Source organism: Passer domesticus, chromosome 10 (genome assembly GCF_036417665.1).
Source record: "Passer domesticus isolate bPasDom1 chromosome 10, bPasDom1.hap1, whole genome shotgun sequence".
Lineage (NCBI taxonomy): Eukaryota > Metazoa > Chordata > Aves > Passeriformes > Passeridae > Passer > Passer domesticus.
Genome location: NC_087483.1, coordinates 26857814 through 26881397, shown reverse-complemented (window position 1 = coordinate 26881397; position 23584 = coordinate 26857814). Strand labels below are relative to the sequence as shown.

General features: G+C 36.1%; 1 protein-coding gene across 7 annotated transcripts in view; it reads left to right on the top strand.

The window, feature by feature from the left end:
* The window catches only part of PSMD14 (proteasome 26S subunit, non-ATPase 14), a 46215-nt gene extending 26169 nt beyond the window's left edge, over nt 1-20046 (top strand). For all 7 annotated transcript variants that reach the window (XM_064434738.1, XM_064434735.1, XM_064434733.1 and 4 more), the window contains 5 exons: nt 10739-10846; nt 13633-13707; nt 16091-16216; nt 17369-17431; nt 19619-20046. In XM_064434738.1, the coding sequence (XP_064290808.1) occupies nt 10739-10846; nt 13633-13707; nt 16091-16216; nt 17369-17431; nt 19619-19717 (471 nt within the window). In that variant the 3' untranslated portion in view covers nt 19718-20046. The remainder of the gene's footprint in view (nt 1-10738; nt 10847-13632; nt 13708-16090; nt 16217-17368; nt 17432-19618) is intronic.
* The last annotated feature ends 3538 nt before the right edge of the window (nt 20047-23584 follow it).

The window sequence follows — 23584 nt, the reverse complement described above, 5'->3', positions numbered from 1 at the left end:
TCTTAATTTTATAGCAAATACGTTTATGTAACAGGCAAAAAATAATTATTAGCTTCTGGTTGTTTGGAAGGTATTAGACATCTGTATAAATTTTGTTCCTTTTTTAATTGCTTTAAGAGAAGAAAGAAAAAACAGGTAGTCTTGGGGTAGGGGGGAGTGTAAGATGCAATAGAACACTTAATTATTCCTAACTTATTTTTCTTAGAACTTTTATTTTCCCACTGCAGTCGAAATGTTGAAATAGGATTCTTTTTGTTTTGTCAAAATATAATTGTCAAGAGTATTATTAGCAATTAATTTAGACCTCAGTAGCTATTAAATCTATTAAGAAGGAAAGTCTCCCAATAAGTCACACCGCACACTTGCTCACTAAGTGCTTCTTTTTATAATAATTTTATTGCCACTGTTGTTTGACATAGTTGTCGATCTTTGAGATCTTCAATAAAGTAATCCTTGGCATATTTATTTTGAATATGAATAAATTTTTGTCCATCTAAGCATTTCTCAGTTACAGCTGCTCTTATGGCATTGCTGCCAGTACTTGAGATTACTGGAAGTCTTGTAATGTTTGTTTTTCATACACATTTTTAGCTGCTACAGTCAGATTAAATTACGTTCTCAGGTTTCATGTTAAAAAAAATTTACATCTGTCATGTTTCTGGCAAGTGCATCCTTTAAAGCTTAGAAATAAAAAGAATCTCCCAAATTATGAATATCACTTGTAATTAACTTCTTGATTTGGAAGATGTGGAATGTGTTCGAGTTTTATGATCCCTGTTGGCAAGATCACTTACACTAAAAAGTGTTTGGATTGTCAATGAACTGAGAGAACAGATATGTTATTGTTCAAGGGGGTTTCTTAGGTGAGGTTCCAGTGCTTCATGTGCCTGGCTAACTTACCAAGGCACCCAGAGCCTCTTTGTGTGCTGCAGAGCTCGAGCTCAGCCTGTTTCAGGAAAGTATCTGCATTTGCCAGCATGAAGAGCCACTTGCAGAGGTAATTTTGCTGGTGTAGTAACCATTATACTGGTCAGCTTTAGCTACATGAGTCCAAGATCATTACTCATTATACCTTATACTAGCAGGACTGTCTGGCAAAAAAAATATAGTGAACATGTGGTAGAGAAGATTTTAATATGGCATGTTTTGTCTGAAATTAGATGTATTTAAAAGCAAAGCCCAAAATAGCACATTAGCTAATTTTAAAGCTGCCTCAGGGCAGGTCCATGCCCATATAAATTGCCATAGTTTATGGTCAGTGAAGCAGTCATGGCTGTGCTAGTGAAGAATAACTGGGGCAGAGGTTATTTTCATGTGTCAGGAAGTTGCAGTGAATTCTGATGAGGAATCTCAGGTTCACCTTGACTAGCTAAAACATTAAAAAGCAGTTTGCCCTGTTACTGTAGAAAATGAAAACTTGTTAACTTCTTTGTTAACTGCCTTGTCTCCATACACGTTTTCTACATAGCACAGGGATGTATGATTGCAGTTTAAAAATAAATATACCTGTAATTCTCATCAATTAAAAAAAACCCAAACCATTCATTTTATGTCTTAAAGCCAATGAGCAAAAAAAAAAAAAAAAAAGAAAATCCTTATATAAAAATAAACCCCTCATATAGATCTGTGGATTAAATGCCAACTGCATTAATAACATTTTAGGACTGAGATATTTTTGCATAAATATAGCAGGATACATGAAGGACAAGTAATTCCAAATACTGATCTTACTACTCTACATACATATTCTTGCACACAAATTAGGTTTTTTCATGACTGTGTACCGTATTTTGCAATATTTAGGCTAATACTGCTCTAGTTGTCTGTAAAATAAACTTACAACAGAGCAGTGAGTTTTAACTGAAGATCAGTGGTCTCAGAACCCAGAAAGGAAAAGCTTTGTTTTGACTTTTTTTTTTTAGCTTGCTTTCTTTGAATGAAGTAAAAGTAAACATGCTGAAATATGGCCAGTGGGGCAACCTGGCTAGCTGTTGTTTCATTTTATACTTACTAATAAACTTTTCTTTTATCCCCTCCAGTTTTCCAGTCTGTGCAATGGAAGCTGTAATACATATTTAGAATATTTCACAGAAGCAGTAATTTCATTAAAGATCTGGAATAAAGCTAAATATTGACATTTCATATTTATTTCCAACATACACTTTGAAATGTCTGTACAGAGAACCATAAACCTTTGCCAAATGTTAAAAATAAATGTGTTTTTTTGGACCTTAACTTAGCAGCTGTTCATCACCTCTTAAGGAAAATATAACTATACTAAACCCACTGTAACATAGTAGCTTTAACTCCAAAGGCATTAACTTACTGCCTTGCACTCACTGTATTGTTAAATGAAAAAAAAAAGGTGGTATTTTCTTTTTTGACCTGTTTTAAACTTGTCATCTTTATTATAACAAAGTCACCATTTAAAATGTTTTGTTCTTCTGAGAGAGTTAACTGGTTTCCCTTGATTAATAATTGCTTGCATAAGGATCTATAAAATATCCAAAATTGTCAGAAGTCCATTTTGTACATCTGAGAAACTTTTTGGCACTTGTGGTATTTAGCAGGATTGGTAGCAAAATCTCATACTCATACAGCAAACTTTCATTTCTGTTAAGCCATATTTTTTTTTCTATCAGGGCACTGTCTGAAGTATTTGTAGGAAGATCTGTTGGTTTATGGCAAAATTCTATTTTAATTGTCTGCTGAGGAAAATAGTTGTCTTTGCAGTAACTTTTTTTATAAATTCTCTTTCAGTCACGTCAGACAGATAAATATGCTATGCATCTTAATCTTGTGCTTAAAACCAGATCCTGCCACATTCATAAGAGGATTTTGCTGTGGTACTTTATCCTTATCTTAAACTCATTCAGATGTTAAAAGAAAATAAATATGTACCTTTGGGTAGCCTGGTAAATCAAAGTCATGCTAGTTGATCTCTGTAGATCATCTAGCCCTACTTTGTGGTGAGCACAGTTTCAGCATTAAGTTCAGGTCATCTCACTTAGTGTTTTCTCCACTTGAGTCTTGAGATTCAACAGCCTTATGCCAATTCCTGTTCCAATATTTTATTTTTCTTGCAGTTGTTTTTTTCCCTTTTTATGCATATTGTCAGTAGCTGCTCTTTTCAGTTGATTACTACTGTCTCCTGCCACATACATCATTGAAGAACCTTGTTCTGTGGTCCAAGCAACCTCTTCTGGAATTGAAAGGTTTTTTTACTTCAAAGAGTCAGAATGTGGGCTGTAGTCTGAAACCATTTTGTGCATGCAGTTTCCTTTTATTGGTAGTTGAAAATTGCTTTCTTTTGTTCAGCTTATGAGATCTTTAGAATTTTATTCAAAAAGTACTAAAAAATGTGCTGAACTTTATCATTTGTTATTTTAGTAGTTTTTGAAGTATGAAAAAAGTTACTGTTGTCATGCTGGAGGGAGAGAAAGATAGATGCTTGTTTTACCCTCCTTATAGAAAATGAAAACCCTAAGGAGAGCTGGAGGACTTACTTTAGCAACCTCTTTCCCCGTTTTTGTCTATTGGTACTCGTAAATCTAAGTGACAACCTTTGCATAATTACTGATGGATATGAGCATTACAGGTTTGTTAATACCTGGTTCCAGTTTTTTTACTCTTCAGAATAATAGTCATTTTGCTGCATGCTGACCATAAAAATAGTGATTTGCAAGTAGTTTTGATCTCTTTTGCTACTTTTATGTTCCAGTTTAGATTAAATTGCCTGTGTGTTACACTGTTTCAGATTGGTGACTTCCGTTTTTGTGCTGCAGATCTTTCCAGTTTATGAAGACAAATTTGTGTGTGAATGGTTTCATAATTTGGTAATTACTTGTTAGTCTAAAACACTGAAACCAATAGCAGACAGCGATTTAACAATTAATTTCCTGAATATTTGAATTACCATCTAGCTATAAGATTTTCTTCAGCTGAGCATGTTTTACACCAGTTTTTTGAAATATTGCATGGTTTTAAACCTGCACTCTTTTATCAAAGTGCTATTATTTTTCCTTTGAACTTGTCTTTTTCCCTTCTTTGTTTGAATTAACCACCGGATTTAAAGAGGCTTTGTTTTTAGGTAGAAAGGTAGAAAAAGAGCAATCCTTGAAATGAGATGTGTGGAGACACTAGTGTAATGTCTGAAATTTAAAATAGCCCATTAAGAATTAAGCTTGTGATAAGTGTAAGCAGATTGGAGCCACCTAACAAGACTTTTTTAATATACCTAACTTCTCCTCCCCACTTCATGCACTTGTCTTGATCTTTAGTTTGACTTAGTCTTCCCTAGACACAAGTGAATTCATGAGTCTTTAGGGTACAGTTAAAAATAAGTAACACAGTTGAAAGTAGTTAAAAACAACTAAACAAAACAGTGAATTGACTGTATTGTCACTACTTTGGAGATGTGCTTATTGTGAATCATTATAGACGTCTATTTATTGTGAATCATTATACAGATAGCATTTAGAATAAAATGTATTTTAAAATGTGATACCTACAGTTTTGTCAGAATCTTTTATACCTGGAACAACTTTCATTGTTAGAACTGGATTTGCTAGTACTTTGGTATTGTAAATGAAAAAATTCTAAAATGGATACCATAACTTTGCAGTATGTGATTGTGATTGACGTATCAAGAGTACATTTCTGGACATTATGCACAGTGGGAAGCCCATTTAGATACTCTCACAGTAATGTCCTATTTCTTGCCATTGACTGGACAGAAACATTGTGGTTTCAATAGGAGCCTGGTTTGGAGAGTAAGGAAGTTGTATGTTTGTGCTGGGTTTGATCACTGTTGATTCAGTAAAGATTGATGTTCTTTTGCTTGGAGAATCATATTTGTGGGAGCTGAATTGTGTCTGCATGACAGTGTGGATCACTTGGTGTTTTCAGTTCAGGCTGTGTAAACCTAGACATAAACTACATAGTTTTATTACTGTCAGTGCACCACTGTTTTCTTACATTTTCTAGAGTGGTTATGCATATCCAGATTAACGTATTTTGCATATTTTACCTCCTATTTTTTTAATGGAGTGCTGAAATTGTTAGTATCAATCCTAATGTTCCAAAATTTGTTCTGTAATATCCTTTGGGCTTATGATTTAATTAAGTCCTGTATGTTTACCTACAAAACCATTTACATAGGTTACTTGAGTTCATGCCGTTCCCTAAAACAGAAAGTTTTAAGACTTAATTGAAAAGTAATAAATGTTTAATTTCCTTTTGCTGTGGTGGATGTAGAATAGTCCATTTATCTTCATTAAAGCATATAGCTTTAAAACTTGTGGCTCAGCTACAGGGGAGTTATGGATGCATGCCCTCACTTGTCAAGATAAATGTATTATGCTGTAGTTCTCTTCCCCTTCCAGTATGGATATTGAAGTTGTACTGCAGATTTGACCACAAGTAAATAATTCTCCAAGGATAGAGAAGGAAAATGCACATACTCCTAGGAATATGTTTTCCAGAGCTAAAATTGACATTTTATAAATAATTTCCATGTTGCAAACTTCAAACTCACAATCACAGCAATTCAGTGATATGCATTTGGCATGAGTCAGTTTCAGTTCTTAGTGCTTTTCATTGGAAATGGCATAAAAAGTACGATTTCTTTGAATTTTTTATGTTGTGGGCTTGCAGGGGACAGAAGATGTTCTTCACTTGTAGCTGTCTAACAGTGCATGGCAGCATAAATAACGAAATGGTCATAAACCTGAGCTGCACTTCTCTGGTCACGTGTTCCATTTCATTTTTAAAGAATCTAGAAACAAACTAAGCAGTTGATAACAGGTCAGTTGCAGGTGATAAAAGAGATTTTAGATGGGACATTACTTCTTTTTCCACACCTGGCAGAACCTCACTCTGTCCTTTGCAGTTGTCTTTAAGCACTGGTATGTTTGTTCATAAACAATACATCGCTATTTGAATTCCAAGGATACAATGCATTTTTAAAGATAGTCACCATATGCCATAGATTCTTCACTGGAAAAATATTGATGTTAGATTTTTAAAAAAATTTAAACAATAAAGGCTGACTTATGCTTAACTGAAGTTTACCACTAAAATATAGTGGGACTTGAAAAATGAAGCTATTTCATTCATTATTATTTGGATATTTAATATTGGAGGGATTTAAGAATCAAGTGTGTAAAGTACTCTTGAATTAATTTTTTTTAAATACCCCACAAAGTTATGATGACTGTTTTAGATTAACTGATAATATTCAAGTATTATCAGTATCTGATAGTAAGAAACTAAAGAGTGATGGCATTCACACTTTGAAGAGAAGCTTAAAAAGTCTGGCTACTGAATACCCTAAATTTTCATCAAGCCATTATTTTTTAATAACTGCGTGGAGACTATAAGAGGCCAGATTTTTGTCTGTCTAGGAGTTGAGGTGTCCAGTGATCATTTTAGACTGTGAGTAAATTTTAATCATATTCATTATAGCTGTTCTGAAATTTACACAGGACATAATTGCAAATTTTCTTTCTAAAAATACATTCTATGGACTCTAGAATGGGCTGTTGACCCCAGGCAAATGCTAAAAAAATACTGTATAGTTATTGTTTTTTAGATTATTATGCATTTTGAAGCTAAGACAGATGTACAAAAAGATGCAGTTTTTATTTTGTATTGGCAGCTTCCAAATATTTAGTATCTATTTCCAAGAACTGCAATTAGTAAAGCATCCATGGTACTGAAATCCACACATCCCACAAGCTAATTATATTTGCAAGGTCAGATTGAATACATATTTTCAGAAAAATAAAGGGTTATATAAATGTGTCTTCTACTTGGCTGTTATATCACAGTTTGTTGATCTGGAGTATAATGTGTACAATTCACAAATTTGTCTGATAACAGAAAGTGGTGTGTGATTGTGTTTATTTTACTAACCAGTATATTCACAGCAATCACTTCCAAATATCTCTCCAGTAAAGATGTGTTAATTACAAAACAGACAAGGTCTTCTATTATATTAAAGCTACTAACAAGAAGACAGCAGGAATCACACATGTAAATAGCATCATCAACCCCTATTTTAGTCCTCTGTTTTGATCTGTGAGTTGCGCATAGACCAAAGGTGCTATTAAAGACTCAGTATATGAAATAGGCAGCATTATATGAACAAAATTTATTCAACAAGAAAACAGACCTTTAACATGAATTTAACAAGCCTGAGAAATTATAAACTCTCATATGCTGCAGATTCATGCAGTGATAATAAACAAAAAAGGAAAGTAAGAGGTTTCCTTAAGCTAGCCAAACTGCTAATGGTTTTGTTATAAGCTGTCTGCTGTTGAAATGACCTCTGAAAAGTCTGGAGACACTTACACAAGGAAAAATTAAATGGTCAGAGTGGTGAAAGAGTTGCACTATGGAAGTGCATTTGAAAAAAAATTACCTTCAAATTTCTGGAAAACATCCCAATAACATAGACTTCTGATTAACTTTTTAATGTCTTTTTAGGAAAGGAATTTAGCATGAAGCTTGGAAACAAATTTTTACTAGAAGAGTACAAGCTGTATTATATTGTATAAATAATTTAAGTACAATGAAAGCTTAAATTTTTTGGTTGGGAAATACTGACTTTTTACAACAAAAATCTAAGCAATGGAATGGTGGTTCGTGCTGGGTTTAATTAATCCTTAGAAGTTCTTTGTTCAAAATACTGTGTCTGAAGTTTCCATCATAGAATCGGGGGTGATCATGTTTCTGTCATCAGTCTGCATCATTCTGTACTTCGAAATACACAAATATAGAGAGGATACTTCAGCTTGTACACACCTCCAAGTGCTCACTGGGGCTTTTTTCATGGATCTTACTGTGGCATAATTAACACCTACTTCACCCATTGCTCATTAGTACACTGGACATTAATGAGTCTATTTATTTTTATGTAATCCTCTAAAGGCAGGACTGATTTATGCTCACTATGAAAAAAGCAACTACATTTCATAGAAATGAATACGTAGAATTTATTGTTTATTTATGTTTTTATTGTGTATTAGGTCTAAATTTAGCCTCCAGGTTGCTGAGCATGTTAGTTTCTTTAAGATGGTTGCTATAGTGATAGCAGCAAATTCCTTTAATCTTAGTGTAGTTAAAGTATTTAGTTACCATTGGTCATCAGAGTGCAACTAAGACAAAAAATAGCATTTGCACATCTACTTTTTGTATCCCTCTGAGATTGTAGGAATTGTAATTTTATCCCTTTTAAAAGCATAATATTTGGTATTTGTGATTTCAGTTTTTCATACTGCTTTCTGTTAGATTTATGTTTATTCTGCTTAGGAAATACTTGCATGTCATTCCTTTAGGAGGACAGATAGAGAGTGCAGTGTATTCCCATGCAGCTTATACCCTAAACATAATGAAAGTTACTTCTGGTCAGAATTAAGATGTTTGAGCAATATTCAGTATCGCTCATAAATAATTCAGGATCTTGTTCTCATATTTTAATGTGAAATTGAGCTAATTTGAAAACACGAACCAAAATATTGAATTTCCTTGTAAAAAAAAGTTTAATAATTTTTTAAATTTTACATGGTTCAAGCCCCAAAACAAATCCATGCTGGACAATGCCATTCTTTCTGGATAAGCTCAATGTTGTCTAGTGAAGTTCTCAGTTAAATTCAGGTCTAGAAGCGGGGCTGTTAATAAGCTATAAAGCAACTCCTTGTCATTCTAGTATGCTGCCAAGTTCACATTTCTTCCTCCTCAGGGTACATTTTTGCTTGCTTAGGTTTTTTTCCATTATCTAGATACTCTCTGGAGAACTGCTGGTGTGCTTTTTTGGGGGTTCTTTTTTGCCTTGCTTTGCTTGACTTTTTTATTTATACTGCCTGTTTGTTATGGTTGGGCATTTCCAGATGTTGATAAATGAGAGCATCTGGTTAAAATGGAGTACAAAAATACATACAAAAGCTTGTCACAAGTGTTCTAAGATAGAGAAAAATTGTAAAAAATGAAAAAAACCCAATTACTTCTTATGTTATGAGAAGGAATGTATAGATATATAGTAACTGGTTTAGATATTTTTGAGAATTATTCTAAATGTAATTCCTTTTTTTGTAGCATTGATATCAGATAGCACACTTCTGCTGCATTCTAAATCTGAATTGTAGGTTTTTTGTTGTCAAGAAAAAAAAATCACTGGTAACTCACTTTAATTGGGTCACAACTGAACATTGTTAATAAAGAAGATCTTTTTTGGAAGGTTTTCTGCAAGCAATTTGGAAACATGGCATGTGCAGGTGGATCTGGCCAGCAGCTGAGAGACCAAGCAATAGCCCTTAATGGCACTCAGTCAACACCACTGTCTCTCTTGGGTCTCAAAAGTAAATCACAACTGGTGATAAGTTTGTGGGGTTTTTCTGTTTACACCTGATGATTTTTCTTCATTGTAAATACTTGCCAGTTAATTTCATTTCCATATGAAAACCCTCAATGTGTTTTCTTCTAATCCTAAAAACTACAGATTATTTAGTTATTAATATTTGTGTAAATGGAGAGGAAAATGCTGGAACAAAGTGGGAGACTGTCACTTTCTGTGCAGACTCAGTGACAGTGGTTGATTTCTTGTTTGTTCAGCTTAAACAAGGTTCAAGTCTAATTCCTCAAAATATCAAACCAGCCATGTAAATGCATCTGTTGTCCAACTCATACTACAGAGAAGAAAAGAATAAAAATTATTATAGAAAAGCTGTTAAAAGGAGATTTAAGCTAATAACTCTCCAAACATATGCAGACAAGATGCCTGCAAAGTCTGCCTGGTACTGCTTTAGTGGACGTGCAAGGCTGTACCTGCACTGGGCCAGTTAAAAGACTGGAACATAAACAAGAATTATTCTTGCAGTTACAATCCTGTGCTGGTCAGGACACAGTAGGAGTGGGTTTGAGTGTACTGTTGGTACGTTCTTAGGTCTGTTTCAGCTCCTATAGGTTCTGGACAAGGGTGGGAGTTTTATTGCATGGGACCATGAATTTCTCTTTGCAAAAATTTTCATAGACAAATTCAGCACAGGACAGAGTAAGAATCAGTGATGGGTTTACATTATTTTCAGTAAAATAGCACTGAATACTGCCTACCATGTACCTTTAAATCATAAATGACCTTGGTTTTCTTTTACTCTATTTTTTACTCCTGAGCATGACACTGACAAGGACTTTTTAATCCACCAGACAGTTTATAGACCCTTTCGTAGTCACAAGAAGTAAAAAGCATCTGACTAGAAGGGAATACATGGGGCAAGTTCCTTGCTGGCTATAATTTTGTTGTCATTTCAAGTATTGTGGTAGTATAATTGATGTGACAGGACTGGGCTTTAGACTTGGTCCCTTAGCTTGTGCTCACTTTCAGTTTTAGTCTCTCTCTGTCATTCATTTTGATTGGATAAGATTTAGGTGACAAACATATGCATAGTTTTGAGGCTTAGAGTAAGTGTACATAAAATTCAATATTATATGGTGATATAATGTATAGAAAACTTACAGTTCCATGGAAAACGTAATAATTGGTGTCACCTTACAATACAAGGCAGTGTAGTGTGCTGATCACATAGCCAGCAGGAGGTTCTTTTTTATTAATATTATAATTAAATGATTTTCTGGATAAAGGCCAAAAACAGATGAGAGTTGATTGTGCCTTGTCCACTGTTGCTTGGCTCTATTAGTTGCATTTTCTAAAAAGAATTGACTTGACATCTTGTTTTTACAGGTTGTTATTGATGCCTTCAGATTGATCAATGCTAATATGATGGTCTTAGGACATGAACCACGACAAACAACTTCAAATCTGGGTCACCTAAACAAGCCATCTATCCAGGTAAACCTAGTGCTGCTAGTCCTGTAAATTGCAAGATTTATTTATCAATTTTTGGGAAAGGTACTTAAAACAGTAGGTTACAAATTATTTATTGTTCTCTCTGTTGCATTTTTCCACGTGCATTTATAATTGATGTGATTCATCAATGGACATATGTATGTGAGGGGTTTAAAATTGAGTCCTAAATTAGCTACCTAGGTGTTAATGCATGTATTTAATGTGTACAGCAAAGACTGAAGTATAAATTTATGGAAATGCAAACTCTTTAAAGTGACGATCGATGGCATAACATGTGATGCAAGACAAGTGCTGTTTTCAGTCCTGCTGAAAAACTGCTGCTTATCAACATCTCATCTTTCTTCAAGTTACTCACAAATAAATTATGGAAAAAGTTCTCTCTTTTCTTTTTACTATAAGTTTATAGAGGTTCTTGTTTATTATGTAATCTAGATTAAACCTTGTGTCTTAAATAATTAATCCCTGATTTTTATGTAATGCAGTAATTTACTGAAAAAATGGTGGAGGAGGATATTCAATGGATAAAATGGGTGCTTGATTGGCTTCTGCTGTAATGTTTCTTTTGAATACACATTTGTGAAACTAAAATATTCAAAGTTTGATTTCTGAAGTTGACTTTCACTAAAGAGACAAAAGTTTCAAGCCTGAAGCAAGCCTTTATTTTGAGAAATAGCTTCTATTCTATCTATTTTGAGAAATAGCTTCTATCTAAGCATTAATCACTCCAGTATACTCTGGAGTGATTAATGCTTTTATCCCCGTCATTCTTCTGCCTCACTGTTTTTTCCTTTAAAAAACTGTTCTCCTTAGTATGTATTCTAAAGGCATGTGTCCTTGAAACCATGAAGCCCAGTTCCTGCTTTTGTTTCCATTACTTAAACAATAGAAGTAATATTTTGCTAGGTAAACATCCAAGAAAAAGACCATCCACTAGTCAGAGCAGAACTGAAATAATGGCTGAATTTGTGCTCTGAGAGGGCCATCCTTTGAGAGGTCCTAGACCACCATACCCTATCTGGTGAAAGATAAGTTGTTTTTTTTGTTGCTACTACATTGAAACTCTTTGCTGTTAATAAAAATGCTAGCATTAAGGCATCTTAAAATTAAAGAGTGTCTGTTTCAGGAGGCTGTGTTTTACTTTTGAATTTTGAATTGGTCAAAACTGCGAACAATAATGAGTATGAAATAAGCAGCTAATACTCTTGATTGGATGTAGGCAAGCCCATGCTTGCATGTTTCAAGGCTTTTCTAACTGAGCTTTTCTAGACCATGTGTAATGCTTTCCCTTGGAAACCCCTACAGTATTGTTCGGCTTCATTATTTTAAGATCACTGTCACTACAGCGTGGCATATTTTGGCCATGGGATTTCGGGTTTCTGTTATTAAAATGGATAGTTTTTGTTTGTGTTGATTTTTTGCAAGCTGGCAATGAGCTGTTGCAAATGTCACTGTTATGATAAAAATCATAATTTTAAATGGTACTCTGTTCCTAAAGCTGCAAGAGCTCTTGCAGTGTTGTTTTACTTTTATTTTAAGCCTTAATAAAATTCTGACCCAGCTAAGGGCAGAAGCAAACTAAACACTGATTTCAGCTGGGCTAGAAACAGGAATTACAAGACATTACTTAAAATCTCAAGAAGAAGAAGAACAGAGTAGTACATGCCTTGGCTTCACTCCCTTTTTGTGTGTTTGTTTTTTCTTGAGTTCCCTTATCAACAGCTTTTTTGCAGTTGTTTACCTTTTACATTTGCCCACTCTTTTAAAGGGTAGTTTTTGGAAGGGGGGAGGAATTGGAGAGGATAGTGGGAGAAGGCAAACCTATTTGTCAAATTTTAAGAACTTGAGAAAACTTCCTAAATATCTACACATGAGTTTATACACAAACACCAAAACCTCATATGCAGTCACTTTGAGTGGGATAAGAAAATGGCAGTGGAAATTACTTACTGTTAATAGTTTAAACTATAAATTCTATTATTGCTAATAAAACCTGTATTTTACTTATTTAATTAAAGTAAGTTGCAGAAGTAATGGTTTTATGTAAGTGCTAATTCTTGCTTTTCGAGCAACTTTTCGAGTTGTTTTTTATCCTTGTATATGTGTTTGCAATAGAAATCTTAAAAATGTATGTATGAAAACATTTTCAGCTTTCATACAGATAATTTTGTTGTGCTGAAATACTAAGTGAAAAAGGTGGGTTTTTTTCCTTCATTTATAGTTTAAAAATAAAATTAGTTTCAATATCTAAGGTTAATTTGATACACATTGTCTAGCTGAGGTTTTTGCTTCCTTCAGTTAATCCCTCTTCATGTTGTACTCTGGAGAATGAACTTGGGAATGTTGACAGTGGTTATAAATAAATAGATGGCAAATAGTCTTTTGTTTGTAGCAGAATATTTTAATAGGAGTGATAACCAAATTTATTGAGAGAGGAAGGATTTGAGAGAAATATGTTTGTGCATATGTATCGGTCAAATGTTTGAAGGCAGTTACCATTTTTTCTTATTATAGTTGCTATTGTGTGAAAAAAAATCTGTGGTTTAGAAATAGAAAACATAACTGTCAGTTAATGAATACAAAAAGAGAAATAGAACCAGGTATATTTACTTCATATCTCCTTGTAATCTCTGCGTTTTTTTCTTGGTGTTTTTTTCTTTTATTTGAGTGGTGTTTAAAGATGTTTATATTGAAATGAGCTTTCTCCTTCGGATATTTCTTCATTTCAGCGGTGGGTGATTTTAATTCAGTTTCTCCCCTAAATTTTGCAGGCACTAATCCATGGACTAAACAGACATTACTATTCCATCACCATCAACTACAGGAAGAATGAACTAGAACAGAAGGTAATTGTTTCAGCTCTAATTCAGAGTACCACAAGCATTATACAAACTATTTAAATTTTGTGGAATATTCTGATTTCAACAGCTGTTACTTTCAGTAATTGTTTTAACTCTCCTGCAATAGGTGGCTTCTCTTCAAGAAAGCACTTGAATGAACAGTCATTGTGATGAAACTTACCAAAACCACATTCTAATGAGCATATGAATAGTTTGACAACATTTCTGTCCACCTTACGGAAAGTTGTCGTGCTGTTCTCTGTACCTAAGTTTGTACATAGTTTCAAGTTTTTAGTGATGAAGCTGAAAGACATACTATCTGCCTTCAGTTTTCACAGGCTGTAATTCCTGAAACTGTGAGAATTTTTAACTGTGTTTTCCAAAATGGAATGTATAACCAAGGGATGTTGGGGTTTTATTTGCTGTAATCACTTTGACAGAATATGCTTCCAGTTGGTATGATTGCAACTCCCCAAGACATCACTGAATATCAGGAAGTAGTGTATTAGATGCAGTATATGTCCTGCATTAAATGCAGTAGATGTCCTGCATTTACAAGAAGGAGTATTATGGAGTTACTGACAACAAATGTTTTTTGCTATTTTTGCATCAAACTTCTTCAGGTTACATGCAAAATGTAGCTTGAGAGTCTCAACCAGGAAAACAAAAAGGAAGAAAAAGAGCTTACATTCATCTACAGAAGTTAATTCTTGAAAAGCCAGATTCTATCCTCTGTGTATGTTCTCTGATATGTCTGTGCATTTTCATGGCCTTGTTAGGGTTGTAAATTGATCTCAAAGCTTATGATGAAATGGTCAGAATAGTTTTATCACAGAATTCAGACTTTCTGAGTTACAAGTAACAAGAAAAAATGCAGTTTCAAATAGTGGAGGAGTATGTGTGCAAATTAAGGAGTTGGAAAGAATGTGTGAAATGCACAACTGTTTTTAGTGCAGTATTAGACTTTCAAGACCTCACTGTTACTGAAAAGAGTAACTGATTGAGCAAAACCAGCTCTCTCAGGAAATGTCCATGAGGCTTCCAGGGGCTTATTGTTTCCAGTCAAATGCAACAATTGGCCAAATCCAGTCTTGTCTGAAGTTCCAAGTGTGTATTTTCATCAATGGCTTTATATAAGTGAGTTATTACCTTTACAAGTAGGAGAATAATCTTGACCAAGTTAGGAAGACTTTGATCTGTGAGGTAACAACTCTCTCTCACATCTTTCATAAAGCAGCTTCATACATATCTCAAACCCCCCTCAGGATGGTGGTGATCTGTTATCTCCATCTGTAGTAAGAAAAGTACATACTTCATGTATTAGATTTGGAGCTCATCACACCAAACCTTAATTTTAAAATCAAGATAGCCTAGCTAAACTGTCCATATGCAGTTTGCCTACGACTCCTTCTGTCAACAGCTAAGATCTTGCTAACACAAATTATGACACAAAGTTTCTACTCAGTTCACATGTTCTAAAGCCAGGTTGCCTTGGAAGCTCTACAGAGGATGAAACAGGTACTTTTATTCAGGTGATAGCAATTACAGGGATTACCAGTTCTCAGAAATGTCTAGTAAATGTTCACAAATTGAAGGCAAGCTGAAACTGTTTGCTGAAAGGTTCCTCCCTATAGTCATCAAGTGTGCAGGAGATCCAAAAAAATACACTTCCTTTATTCACGAAAATAAAGAAATTACTATTGTAGCTGCTCCTTTGCTCTTTCAAGATGACATGAAAGTGTCAAATAACCTTTCAAATATATGTAATAGTGTCTGCATTTATCACTATCAAATCTCTGCACATTTTATGTGGTTTTTATGCTTGCTCATTCTGTTTGAGGCAAAGACACACAAGTCATGCTTTGGTCACTTTCAAAGTCTGTTTTATCATAACTGTCAGTTGCTTTCATACAGATCAGATAATCAATGAAGCCTCTGTAACTACTTTATGAATTTAATCCAAACATTAAAATATTTTTCAAATTTGGCAGAGGCCAAAAACTTCAACTATTCAACTGTATGGCAGCTAAAGTATTCGGTTTTCTCTTAGCCCTTCTACAAGGCAATTGTGCATTCTTAACCTGCAGCAAAAGTAACAAGTCACAGAAAACAAATCTATGTATTCCTGTCAAAGTAAATGTGACCCATGTTTTCATGCCTCGTTTTCATATTTAGGATTCAAGAAGTTCGATCTTTAAAAAGTATGCAAATCTATCTTCTACTCTAGGAGAGTAGTTTATCATTGTATTTCCTCTATTTAAGCACTGACATTGTAAGATCAATTTTTAAAATATTCTTCTTACTATAAATCGGTTGCCTGTCAAAGAGATCTTCATAGGATTCTGGAAGTATTTTGTGGTGAATGCTCTAAAGAGATTTTGTCTTGCAGATGCTGCTAAATTTGCATAAGAAGAGTTGGATGGAAGGTTTGACACTTCAGGACTACAGTGAACATTGCAAACTCAATGAAACAGTAGTGAAGGAGATGTTAGAATTAGCTAAGAATTATAACAAGGTATTCATATCCCATAATGATAGTATAAGTGTAGCTGTGTTTATGAAGTGAAGGAATTAGTTGTCTAATTTCAGAAGAATTGATTATCACAAGCTTGGTTCAGAATGACTGTAGTTTGTACTAATCAGCTATGTATGGTTTCTGTGGGACGTTATCAGATTAGCTCCTCAGGCACTGCCACCAGACTTTTTGCCCTAAACTTTTGTCAAAGTGTTTAGTTACATGCTTTGCTTTGAAATGTGAGTGATCATAGTGATTTTGTGTTTTTACTTAGTGACAACAATATAAGATTTCTGTAGATCAAAATGAGCAGTTAGTCAAATGTTCCAATCCTTCAGTCAGTCAAGGACTGTTTGATCACTGTGGCAGAGTAAAGGTTATTTTTCTGTATCAGTCTAGTAGATAGGCTATAAGTATTTAGAATGCATTCCAGAGCCCAATTCAATGTTCTGTTTAGATAAGAAATTTGTTATTGGTGTTTTAAGTAAGAGGAATCACACCTGCTTATACTGTTTTAATACTGACGCGCTTAGAAATATTTCTTACAAATACTACATCTGAACAAGCATTCTGAGTAATAATCATGTTAGTATTTCTTAACAAGTGGTTTTTTTTAACTCCTTAGTAGTCCCTACAACTAAAATTCAGTATTACATTCACTAGTTAAGTGAGTGGATGAACTTTATGAAGACACTGTATTTGAAGGCAACATAACAGTATCAAAAGATATTAAAATAAGTGACTTTAAACAGTACAGTAGTTTATTGAGATCAAATCTCCAGTAGTTGAAACAGTATAGAAATGCTGGGTTTTGTTCAGTTTTATTATTTTAACTGTTTTCAACTATCTTCAACTATTGATACTGCTCATTTAAGATTTTTGCTTACTAACATTTTGGTAAATATGTGACAATAAAACCATTAATAAGTATTTGCCTTGATCTTTTGCACTAACACTCAGTAATTAAAACGTCTGCTGAAAAGCTGAAGTACCTTTCCTTTTGACTTTCTGAAATGTGTTGCTGTTTGATTTTTTTTTTCCTTTTTCTTTTTTTTTTTTTTTAAGGAACAGAATTGTATTTTGAGAATCTGTGGCTTGGGAGAAAAGTAAATGAAATCTGAAACACTGACCTTTTCTGTGTTTCTTTCACAGGCTGTTGAAGAAGAAGATAAGATGACACCTGAACAGCTGGCAATAAAAAATGTTGGCAAGCAGGTGAGGTGTGATGAATTAGAGTGAGGTGGAATGATATGCTTCGTTCATTCTAAATACTAATTTTTTACATGTGCGGAGGTGATTTTAGTTCTACATGCATGATATTCTCAATGCTTCAAATAATAAATTAATTTTTGTTGGAGGTACAAGGAACAGGGCCTTTGTCAGTAGGTAATTGGCAGAATATCTGCAAGCCGTGTTCAATATGTGTTTTTATTATATGCTGAGGAACAGTGTTGAAATTTAGTAGTTTTCCCTTTTCCTTCTTCATTTGTTTTAACTTCTTCTAAGAGACATAAAGATATCCAAGTCTGAGTCAGAGAGACCCAAACTGTGGAGATAGTTAAAAAATGGTGATCATGGAAACAGAGGTGAGGGTGGTGTGTTTGTACACTATTATGTACATTATCGTGTAAAGAGCCAGCTCACCCCTGTCTTCAGTTCATGAACACACTGTCAGTGCTTAGCTCTCAGACACACTTGGCAGGTAGGCTGAGTTCCTTTGTATTGGTGTTTGAGGAAGACTGTTCAGGACCACAGCTGAAACCCAAAACACCCACTCAATTCATTCCATCCCTTTGCAACGTTAGGATAGAATGTCTTTTTAAAGACAAAAAGCTGTTTCTACATTTGATTTCAACATAAAGGTTGAGGAAATGTGCTCTTGTGAGCAAGAGGAGAGCAAAGGAAATTTGTAAGCACTTGTGTTCAAGAAGGGCAATGAAAACTATAAGAAATAGCTTTTAAAATACCTAGTGTGTCCTTAAAGAACCAGTACTTACTGTATTGCTAGCAGCAGTAGAAGAATTTAAAAGATTCTGGATTGCTCTTATGTGTCAGCTTCTAGCAGCAATGTCATAACACATCTGCACTATTGTTCAGTCACTCATGTATTTCTGTAGCATTCAGAACAATGGAGTTTATGCACACCTACACATACATAAATATATACATATAAAATATGTAAGAAGGGTTATATTTTAGGGGTTATGATGTCATCTCAAACAGAACTTAAGCTTCACTAGTTGTTACGCATATGTGAAAAAAACTCTATTTTGATACAGTTCTTCAAAAAGAAAAGAAATTTTTCCTGATGAAATTTTTAAGTTTCCTTTAAATTAAAAAAATCGTTCAGTGAAGTAATTTTTAAGTGGGGTTTTTTATGTAACTTAGATAAAAAGCTTTGTAAACAAGCAGCCACTTACAGTAGGGATATTATGTTATTAGGTGTATAATTTGTTAGGAACCAAAAAAATATTTGAGAACTGTCTGATCTTTGAAAAGGAGTTATTTAAGAAGGGCAGCATACATAGATTCAGTAGCACTCTTCTATATAAATTTAGATGAGTTCATTACATTTTGACATAATTCCATCTTTAAAGAAGTTACAACTCCCATGCATTATTGTCTTCTATATTTTAATGTCTTTGCACACAAAAATAACTACAATAATGCTATAATAAAGTTTAGACATCTTTTTGAGGTGTGCCTGATATTTTTGCAGTATTTAGAGATTAAATATTTCATATCAGTGGTGAAGCTGAAGTGCATGGGTATGATTTTCAACCAGAAATAATCTTATTGTTGCATGCAGATGCCCACAAATGCCTACATCAGTTGAGTAATAGTGTGTAAAAATATGTATTTTCAGAAAACTACTCAGGCTTAACATTCAATTCCTTAGAGCATTTGACAGGGCATTGTTCATGTTTCATGTTTCTGTGGGTATGGATACACTAATTGTTTTGCAGTCAGTGCAACTATTCAAAGACTGTGTTAGATGATGCTTGGATCTTCACAGGATTAGAACACACATTTGCAAAGATCTGAAAACAAATTGCAATGCACCAGAATTAAGAATAAAATATTGGCCTTAGTGAGATGTAGAGTAAAATACACATGTTGTGTGTTGTCCTTAAAACTGACTCGCAGCTGCCATGATTACTCTTGTTATGCTGGATAGAAATTTACTTCCTAAGCCTATCTTCAACTTAACTGTTAGTATGAAGTAAAAAAATTTGTTCATGGAAATTCAGTTACTTGCTCAGTCTTCCTAGAATGGAAAATTTAGGAGCATTACTGGCCTGTGTTTATTAACTCATAGACATCTTAAATAGACTTGAAGTAAATTAAGTCTTTCAGAGACGTGTTTCAGTCATTCCTCTCATGGTATCCTTTGTATTTCAGGACCCTAAACGTCATTTAGAAGAACATGTGGATGTGCTGATGACCTCAAACATTGTCCAGTGTTTAGCTGCTATGTTGGATACAGTTGTATTTAAATAACTGATTTACCGTTGGTGATACTTTCTGTGTCTATTTGTTTATTGTTTCTAATACAAAACAGAGACTGATGAGGCTCTATTTGATTAAACGGAGACATCTGACTTCATTTGCAATGTAAGTGCAGCATTGTAACACCTCTCAGTCTCTAATTGTGCATTTGCTTCAGTTTCTTTTGTCAGGGTCCTCACAGATTCCAAAGCATTCAAGAACACAATGTGGGAAAAAATTGAGTATGTTTTCATTTAATATTTTGGGGGGGGGGGGGTGGGATTGGTAGTACATATATATTTTGATTGTTGCAACATAATAAAAATACATTTACCAATCTGTCTTAAGTTCTGGACAGTATTTTTTGAGAAAGGACAGTGGAAATTAACAAACTAGAAAAAGCATTAGTAAACATTTGTTTCCCCTCACTGTAAAACTACTGAGGTACTAATTACTAGCAAAGCAAAAATTCTCTACTGGAATTTGGCTCCCATTGACTACCAGTTATTCTCATGGAGATTAAACCAAAAAATCATAGTGCTGAATTCTGAGGATGTACAAAACCAAAAATGCTGAAAATTCCTCCTTTGAATATTATTCAAACCCTAATATCTACACAAGACAACTGACCTTAGGGAAATTAATTCAGTTGCTGATAACTGAATCACAGAACTCTCACAAGCGCTGTCATAAATAGCAGTATTCTGAGAATAAACATTAAAGTGACAGAGGCTGTTCTAGGTTACATGAACCCACCCTCCTGTGAGAGAACAAACATGAGATGTCCATATATATAAATATGTGGAAAGAGTCCCAACTAGAATATGACATTTAAAACCATTTCTACTGACTGGAGAGGGCAACACTTGCAGGAAGGCAAGTGGTTTGCTTGGTTTGAAGCAGGCAAAGCCAAATATCTGGGTTTGGGGAGTGACTGGGTTTTGGGCAGGGACTGATTGGAATTTTTCGTTAGGGTTCTTTTTTTCAAGGGTTGGATGTTGCTTAGGCTGATTTGATTCTTTTGTCTGGGCAGAAGTTTTCTCTTTACTGTTGGTTTGGGGTTTTTTTTAATAAAGAGCAACAGTAGTGGCAGGCAAATATTTCAAAACTCTCTGCATCTCTTGTTGAAGATAATTTTTAAAAAACTGACTTCTTATTTGCATACTAAGGAAATAACCCTTAAATTTTCTTATTTTCTGGCTTATGCCCATATTTACTTACACTTTACCATTCAAATATTTTTCTTTTGTTTGAAATTTCTTATTGAGGCCTTTTAATTTACTATTTTAGACTAACTCTCTCTCAAAGTATATTTAGCATGCACTTACTTCAGAGGGAAACATGCAGATTTTTGCAGCTGCCCTCCTTATGGCCTTCCCTCTGCCCCCACAGTAGGCAGTGGAATATCAGACTGGGAAAATGGAGACATACCAAACCACATTTGCCTGCGTGTAGTTAAATGGGAGTTCTTTCTGGAGATTCCCACTGCAAACCTGCGGGTGGTTGAGGAGGGCTGCATTCGGGCCTCGCATTGCCGGGTGCGCACGCCCGGGGTGAGCTGGGGCAGGAGCTGATCCAGGGAGCTGCCCTGGGGCTCGTCTGCCAGGGGGGCTCTGCATCCCTGCCGCTCTCTACTCCCACACACACGTGTAACACCACGAGGGAGACAGAGTTTGGCAGGTCGTGGGTAACATGGCACTGCAGAACAGGAGAGGAGCTAGCGCAGTGCTGCAGTGTATACATGCGTGAGAGGCTGGTGTAAGCAGGGAGACAAACCAGTGAGTCTTACATATTCTAAATTAATTTTGACAAATGTACATCTTGCAGAGGGTAGCTGGAGGGAGTCTGTTGGAGACGCAGATCTCCTGTAGTATAAGCTTGTGCTGTGGTACCCTGCATTCTATTCACTCCTCAGTTTAACTTGGAGACACAATTTTCCATTTCCCAAGATGTTACATGAATAATAAAAAGGCAGGGTTTTGGGGCATCCTTCCTTATTTTTGTCCAGCGCTTTAGGAGCTACACAGAGGATTTGGAAGAATTGCGTGTATGCCGTAACCTGAAAAGCAGCAGGCCGTATACGATGTTGGAGGAAGAAAGAGATTTTCAAGCAGCCACCTTCTGAGCCTCCAGCCGCAATGGAGCAGACCTTCATTAGCAGCATGACCCCTTGTCACCTGTCAGCGTGAAGGACGGGCATATTGTATTAGCAAACCTCACTCCATTCTATGACGATTCTGTAACACCACCTGCCATTGCATATCCCCCCTATTATACCAGTTTAGGAGTTGTGCACTGAAGATTTTTGGCATATATTAGCACTTCCATGTGATTGGCAGTATACCACTGAATTCATTGCAGCTCTGCATCTATATGGCTGTAGCTCTGTAATTCAGGGCAGCGTTTCCGAGGGTTTATCTGCATTTTGGTCCATCTCCTGCCTGTATAAGTCCATTACTGTTCTGTTGTTGCAAACAGGGAAAGGGAAGGGTGAGCACTGGTGAAACAAGTGTTGGAAACATCAGTTAGAACTGATAATAATGAAACCGTTTTCTTAACACTGAAAAAAGGTGGTGTATGAAAGTTGCATGCGCTGAACCACTCGAGCAGAGCAGTGAACTGCTTGGTTTTTGCTTCATAAATTGTCTTATTAGAAAAATTTCTTTGCAGAGAGTGTGTGTGTGTATGTCGGCATCTATGAAATACCAAATAACCAAAGTAGCTCACGGTTAAGCAACAGAAAAATAAATGGCCACGGGATTTGAGAGCATTGAAATACACATTCTGTCAAGTCATCCTGGTTCTAGTCTTCTCCGGATTTGAGTTTGCAAAGTTTCAGGCTGGCTTCAGGCAGTTATGCTGTGGTTCGGTTTTATTATGTGGTGGTTCAGGCTGCATTATCTGTCAGTGAAATTTGAAGCCGGCTGCTGATGTCACCTGGGACGAGATGCAGTCTGTAAAATACCTGAAGTCCAAACCACGAAGAGAACAACATTAAGAAAATTGGAACAGGAGAGATCCTGCCCGGTCAAAAAAACCCAAGCCCACAAAAAACCGAAAAACAAACCGTGTGATTTTAAACTCTCAGGCAGGCTTCCCTGGGAAGAGAAATTGAGACTGGTGCTTGGCAAAGGCGGGGTGGCGAGCGGGCCCCCTCAACTCTTCAGGCGCGTCTTTGCGCCTCGGAGGGTCCCGCTCTCCACAGCCGAGGCTCGGCCGCTGCCCCCGGTCCCGGGGAGTCCCCGCGGCCCCCGCCCGCCTGCAGCGCAGCCGGGCCGCGGCTCCCGCCGAGACCCCCCTGGGCAGAGGGTGCCGGCGGCTCCTGCCGCAGAGCCATCAAGGTTTGGGTTTCCCAGCTCCGATCGACCCCGCGGCCGGGGCGGGCCACGACCCCTGGCAAGGGTGCTGCCAGAAATCTGCTCCTCCCGAGAGCTGCCCGCGGGACCGAGTCACTGAGGGAAAGCAGGCACCGAGAGCAAAGAAATCCGGAGACGGATGGGGAGGTGGACGCCTTCCACGCTGTTTTGCTGATAATCTCCTGCATTACGGCTCCCAGATAAAATATTTATTTACTAAAGAACCCGTAAACATCGCGGCAAATACATTAGGGCACTTCGGCTGTGGGGCTTATGATTATTTCAGAAGTTAAAAGAGATGATACGCGGCCACTGTCAGCGGGGACGGAGGGTGTATTTTCCCCCGCGAAACAGGCACGGGTGGGAAGGGTGGGGGCGATGCACCGGGGATCGCTCAGAAGAGCTGGGGGAGAGGGACTGCGCCCCGCTGGGGACAAACCGCGGGGGTGAGCTGAGGGCAGCGGCCGCCCAGCCCCGCGCTCCCCTCGCCATCGCTCCCCAAAGCGCCCAGGACCCGCTCTGC